General features: G+C 41.5%; 1 protein-coding gene across 2 annotated transcripts in view; it reads right to left on the bottom strand.

Annotated features, from left to right (window-relative positions):
- Positions 1–2,104: 2,104 nt before the first annotated feature.
- gpr158a (G protein-coupled receptor 158a) overlaps positions 2,105–6,160 on the bottom strand; it is a 101,003-nt gene continuing 96,947 nt past the window's right edge. Inside the window, exons 10-12 of one of the 2 annotated variants that reach the window (XM_005932128.3) lie at positions 5,828–5,974; positions 5,654–5,737; positions 2,105–5,177 (exon numbers count right to left, since the gene is read on the bottom strand). In XM_005932128.3, the coding sequence (XP_005932190.1) occupies positions 3,351–5,177; positions 5,654–5,737; positions 5,828–5,974 (2,058 nt within the window). In that variant the 3' untranslated portion in view covers positions 2,105–3,350. The remainder of the gene's footprint in view (positions 5,178–5,653; positions 5,738–5,827; positions 5,975–6,160) is intronic. The other variant, XM_005932129.3, reaches the window with a different exon arrangement.

The raw sequence follows: 6,160 nt of genomic DNA, 5'->3' as shown, positions 1-6,160 counted from the left end.
AGCAGTGCTTAACCTTTAAATATAAAAGGTCACACTATTGTCAGTATTTCACATCATTCAATGACAGTTCCTTTATCCAGTTAATAAAAACTTGGATTTTATTTTGGAAGTTATGGCCACTGTTTCTATCATTTAGATAGGATCATACTTGATGAAACTTCATTCATCCCTGTCTGTGTCCAGAGTTTCCTACATTGCAGATTTCAGACTTGATGCTTAATCTGCACTAGACCATAAACTTTGAAACACTATATAAGTAAATAAAAGATGGATGTGAACAACATGACATCACTGATGAAGAGTTGAGTTTGGCATTTCGGCTGCTGTTGGGATTTCTTCTATTTTTTGGAGCCAGAAAGAACCACATGTGGAAGTGAGGATGAAGGTATAAGTCATCAACTTACCTTAACTAACCCAACCTGGTACTAGCGAGCAAAGTCCTGGAAATATTCTTCAGAGACTTTGGTTCATAGTGGCATGATCACACAGTTGCTGTAGATCCATAATGTGAATCTCACCACTGGAAGGTGCGCTATTGGATTAAGGTTTGGTGGAGGCCATTTGAGTACAGTGAACTTAACGTAATGTTCAAGAAACCATTTGAGATGATTTGAGGTTTGCGTTAGCCTACGGGGAGCAGCTATCGGACAATAGGTACGCTGTGATCATAAAAGGATCAGCAACAATACTGGGGTAGGCTGTGGCATTTAAACGGTGATGAATTTGTATTAGAGGCCTACATCCCCCAAGCTATTACAACACCACCAGCATCACCCTGAACCACTGATACAGAATTGAACCATACTTTTGTGTTGTTAACTCCAGCTTCTAACTCTACCATGCAAATGTTGGAGCAGAAATTGAGGCTTCTTAGACCAGAGGGAATATTTTTCCAGTCTTCTATTGTCCAGTTCTGGTGAGTCAATGTGAAATAGGCTCAGTTTCTTGTTCTTAGCTGACAGAAATAGCATCTAGGACAGGCTTCTCCTGCTATAGTTCATCGGCTTCAAGGTTAAGAGATGCTCTTCTGCATACGTTGCTTGTAACAAGTGGTTATAAGTATTTTTCTTTCTTTCCTATCAGTTCCAAGTAGTTTGGCCATTCTCTTCCGACTTCTCACATCAAAAATGTCATTTTTGCCCAGAGAACTGCCATTCACCGGATATTTTTCTCTGTTTTTGGACCATTCTCTGTAAACTCTAGAGCAGGAATGTGAGAAAATATTAACAAATCAGCAGTTTCTGAAATATTCATCCCAGCTCATCTGACAACCACAATCATACTACGTTCAGTCACTTAAATCACAGATTTTTCCCATTCTAAACTTCCCTATTAGCAGGTCATATTGACCATGTCTACATACCTAAATGGACTGAGTTACCATGTGACTGACTGAGTCAAGATTTGCGCTAATGAACAGTGAACAGGTGAGTGTAAACAAAAACATACCAGCACTCACACTCATTACAACTGTTGTACAGACCTCTTGCATAGACTCTTAGTACATTGAAATGCATCATAATCTATAATATTTGTCAGATCACTCGCACACTGTAAAGTTGGGCATTTTCAACATTCTCAAGGGATTGACTGACTTAAACATAGTGGGCTCAAGTGCAGTGTAGCACACAAGTGTAGCTAACAAAGTCATCTATCGCTGCAAGATCCAGAAAAAGTAGCTATGTCCATGAAAAACAAGGTCCCAGAGGCACAGCAGCATTTCAGGCAGCTCATTTCTTTGACTAAAGGTTACTTTCTGTTGCTACAGCATGGATCTCCACATTTTCGATATTTATGCTAACTGCCCTTGCTGACATGACCCAAAAGCGATTAGTGTCTCCTTCATTTTCAAACAGGGTATCTTTTGCTTTTAGGCCATTACATTAGACTATAATCTACAGATGCATAGCATGTTAATTTGTTTAATTTTGATGGATGATTATCCAGACTAAGTAATAACTTCCAGACAGTTTTAGCTAAGCCAGAAGTCTCCTTAGTGGGACTATCTGGCAAATTTTAGTGGCCACAACTACTAGACAGAACCCAAGTTTTAATTACCCAGAATGCTTCTGTTATTGTGTAAGAGAAGTTGCTTTCCTTTTTGTTTTTACGTTGAGGCAGTAGGACGGTAAACACAAAGGCAAGAACAGATCTTCTGCAAATTTTTCTGCATCTCATTTGTCCTTTAAATATTGCATCCTCAGGCACACACTTACTCACATTTGGTGCAAGACGAAGATCCAAGCTGGATTCATACACAAAGCTGGTGCAAATAACTTTTCCTTCACTACTTTTGACATATGTGAACATATCTGACACATTCATGTTAACGCTGCTCTCAAATATCACCCTTTAGCTTTTGAAACTATAAAACAGGGTCTCAAAAAAGTGAACTGAAAACAACATTATAGATTTGCCAACACATTAACTGTTTTAGTAGACAAATCGGTAGGCTTCATCTACTCTCGATACCTGGCTGTGCATGCTGTTTATATAATTCACCATCACAAAATGCTGAAGAAGAAGACACTCGCTTCTCTTCAGACTGATACAAGACAATGCTAGTTAGATAGGCACATACAGTACATCTCCGCAGACTTGGAAGCATTTTAATCTGCCGAGAACTACAATTAAATAGATCTAAACAAAAAACAAACAAACAAACAAACAAAACATGTCTGAGTTTGGTCAGTGTGTTATATCGTGTGTGATATCATGCCATGTGGTTGAAAATAAGAAGACAAAATGTACAAGTTGGACATAACCTGTCCTCAGTTCTTAATTTGTGAAATTGGCTAAAGTGCTATAGACTGATTTCTTTCCTACGCCAAGGACAAAAACTAATAAATTAACTTTAGAGCTTCGAGACCTGCATCCCTCTTTGCAACTGTTCACTTGTTCTTTGGCTTTCACTTTCCCTGTTATGCAATTCAACCTTAATTTTATACTTTCTTGTTTATACACATCAATATTTGTCTCTACAGTCTCGTCCAAGAACTAATCATAGCAAAAAAAATGTAAGAACAGCTGACATGGTGAACATGGATGTTTAACATTGCTTATGAAGTGAAAAGACTGAATTAAAAGTTGCATAATTAGTCTACAATTTCTCTTCAGGAGTTTCCTGTAATAATCTGGAATGCTCATCATGACTTTTTTTTTTGTAGATTTCACTTTTTTCCAAAATAGATAAAACAGGAACAAAACCTTGGAAAGGAAGGCAACTTGTGGATCAACTTTGCTTCCAAGTCACCGTACTAATAGTAAAAGGTGATATTTAACGATTTCAAAGTGGAAAAAAAGTATACATCAATAATTATAATATATCAGTGGTCCATTAAGGTTGAGTGTCATGCTTTCTTGCTCGACGTACTATCCTCAAAGTCCCAGGGACAAACATCTGCCTTTTTAGCAGCACCTACAGGCCCCCCTTTAGGAGTTGGTTTGCTCTGTTTCACTGCAGAAGCACTTTTGTCTGTACCCGTTTTTTCCTCAAAATCCCACGGACAGACTTCCGCCTGCTTTTCTTTGGCTGCTCCAACATTAGCGCTTTTCCTTTTTTCTACCAGCAGCATTTCCTGGTGACTCTCTACATCCCACGGGCAGACCTCGGCCATTCTTTGCTGGCCGACATGTTTCTCTGAAGATTTACTCTTGTCCTTCACCTTTGTTCTGCTTTTCTCATCATCAGTGTCTTTTGATTTTTCTTGGTCAACTGTTCTTGTGAAAGGGGGCCCTTTCTTTTTAGAAGGGGACTCCTTGGTTTTGGGTGCTTGTGAGGGGCTGGGTATCCTCTCTGAATTTGGAGCAGCTGCACTGTTGTCGAATTCCCATGGACAGACGTCGACTTTTGATATTAGTGGCTGGAGTGATCCTTTAGGTGGATCTCTCACATCCATTGGAGAGGTTCCCTTTTTCTGCTTTGTCACGTCTGGTGAGTGAGCTGACTCTGTTGGTTTTTTCAGCTCTTCGAAGTCCCAGGGACAAACATCTGCCCGATGTGTTCTGGAGCTTTCAACTGAAGATGGAGGCTGCTGGGCTTTAGACTGAGACATCGATTGCTTCGATGGTTCCGCTTGACTGGCTTGACTCTCACCTCTGTCTTCCCATGGGCACACCTCTGCTCGAATAGCCGATGACCTCTGAATCTCCTTTGGGTGCCTGCCACTGGATGGAGAATGATCAGAACCTTTCTGCTTCTGAGACTTGGCTCCTTTTGTGCTACCTCCATGAACAGTTGTGGTTTCCTTTGGTGCAATAGATACATGCTTTTGAACCTTATTTTCAGATGGAGTTGGGAGATCTTCCACCTCCCAGGGGCATACTTCTGAGAGATCATAGAGGTCTTTTCCCTTAATGGGGTCGGAGCAGATTGTCGGTTGGCTGCCACTAACTGGCTGTTTCATGATTATGCCTTTTGTGGTGCTTTGTTTGTACTCGACTGACTGGCTGATAATCATCTTGGGTTGGCATTCATTTTCTGGCTCTACATTTGCCTTTGTGTCTTTGCTCTTTGGCTGACTCTTCTTATTGCTTTCCTCTGTACCCTGGGTCTTTCCAGTCAAGCCCAAAGTCTTCTCTTTGGCACTAGCAATGACACTGAGGGACTTCTGCAGCATGGAGGCTCTAGGATGAATTGGTTTCTTGTCTGCAGAGAGATTATGGGCGCTTGCTGACTTGCATACCAAGGGAACTGATTCTGTAGATTCACTGGGGGCGTTTATGTTCTCACTGGATGTCTTCTTGACCAGCTTCTTGCCCATAAGTGTATCCAGGAGGGACCCTTCAGCTGTGTTCTCATCAATCTTATCATTTACAGTGCTGCTGGAGTCCTCATTCTGGTCCCGGACGTGATCATAGCTACTGTGTGACTTCTTCAGGGAGAACACCTTGTTCTTCAGTGTCTCTTCCTTCGCTGGTTTTGCTGGGTGAGTCGTATCCAAGGGGGTTTTCTTCAGCATGGAGATGCTGTTACGATTGCTGCCATGCTCTCCCGCCTCCTTCTCTTCACGGCTGCACTGGCGATGCACGGACTCGGGAATCTCTGTGATGCGCCTCATCAGCGAGCGACCTAACCCTTTCTTAGAGCTTCGCTTTTTCTGGAGATGAGGGTTGTTTGCTAGCATCTTCTTCCTTTTGTAAATCTCCAACTGGGAGTACAGTTTCTTCAGCTCTTCCTACACATCAATGATAAGACAGATACAAAGTTATAAGTCTTTTTTTAAAGACATTAACCTGGCTAAATAAAGAAAACAAACAAACAAAGGTCGCGCTCAAACACTGCTACAGAAAAGCACACAATCTGCTGCACAGAAAGCATGCAGCACTACCTAATGACACGTGACTACAAACAGTTTTTAAATAATGCATTACAGAGTATCACATGCTGAAAAAAAGCAAAGACGGGACAGTTTAGGACAGCATCAAATAAGAAAACGGAGTGTCTTTTAGTGTTAGGTCTGAAACAGCCTCTAAGCTCAGATCCTGAATCAGTTGGATTTCAATCTGCATTTCCCTCCGTGACAGTGAATGCTCTCAAACACCTGGATGTCACCATAAAACCCCCTCTTCTACATTATAGGCTTAAGGTACCCAAATATTTTGGTAGAGAGACTTCTTCAGCTCTAACAGACAAACAGATATCTCTGCTCACGTTGGCACGTTTTTCCCAAAGGCTGTCGCAAGATCTTATGCCACAGCCATTAATAGAATTGAGATGGCCCATTTCGTCTGGTGTCTGCAATAAAAAACTGCCATGGCTCAGTATTTTTGGAGGATTCAAAAGGTGCACAATGGAAATGTAAAAGTTGGTGGAAACACCCCTCACCCTGATGTCCTCAGGGTCCAGGCTGTGCTCGCTCCATGCTGACGTTATGCTGCTGTTGAGGTACGATCCAGAGCGACCCATGTCCAACTCGTCCTCATAGGCCTCAGACGCGATATCGTCTCTCATGTGGGTGCCAGCAAACAGGAACTGATGGAGGGCGGTAAAATTGGTCAACACTGATTGTTTCCATTACATTTCTTAAGCAAGGAAAAGCAAACAATGCAGAAATCACAATATACATATACTTACTAGGGCTGGGCCATATTATACCGTTCACGGTAATACCGGTATAATGTTAGGCAACGATAGGAAAATGAAATATCGCGATAGAAT

Source organism: Haplochromis burtoni, unplaced genomic scaffold (genome assembly GCF_018398535.1).
Source record: "Haplochromis burtoni strain Fernald_Lab_line unplaced genomic scaffold, NCSU_Asbu1 Contig_155, whole genome shotgun sequence".
NCBI classification, from domain to species: domain Eukaryota; kingdom Metazoa; phylum Chordata; class Actinopteri; order Cichliformes; family Cichlidae; genus Haplochromis; species Haplochromis burtoni.
Note: the sequence above shows the minus strand (reverse complement) of the source record. Positions and strands in the feature narration are given on the sequence as shown.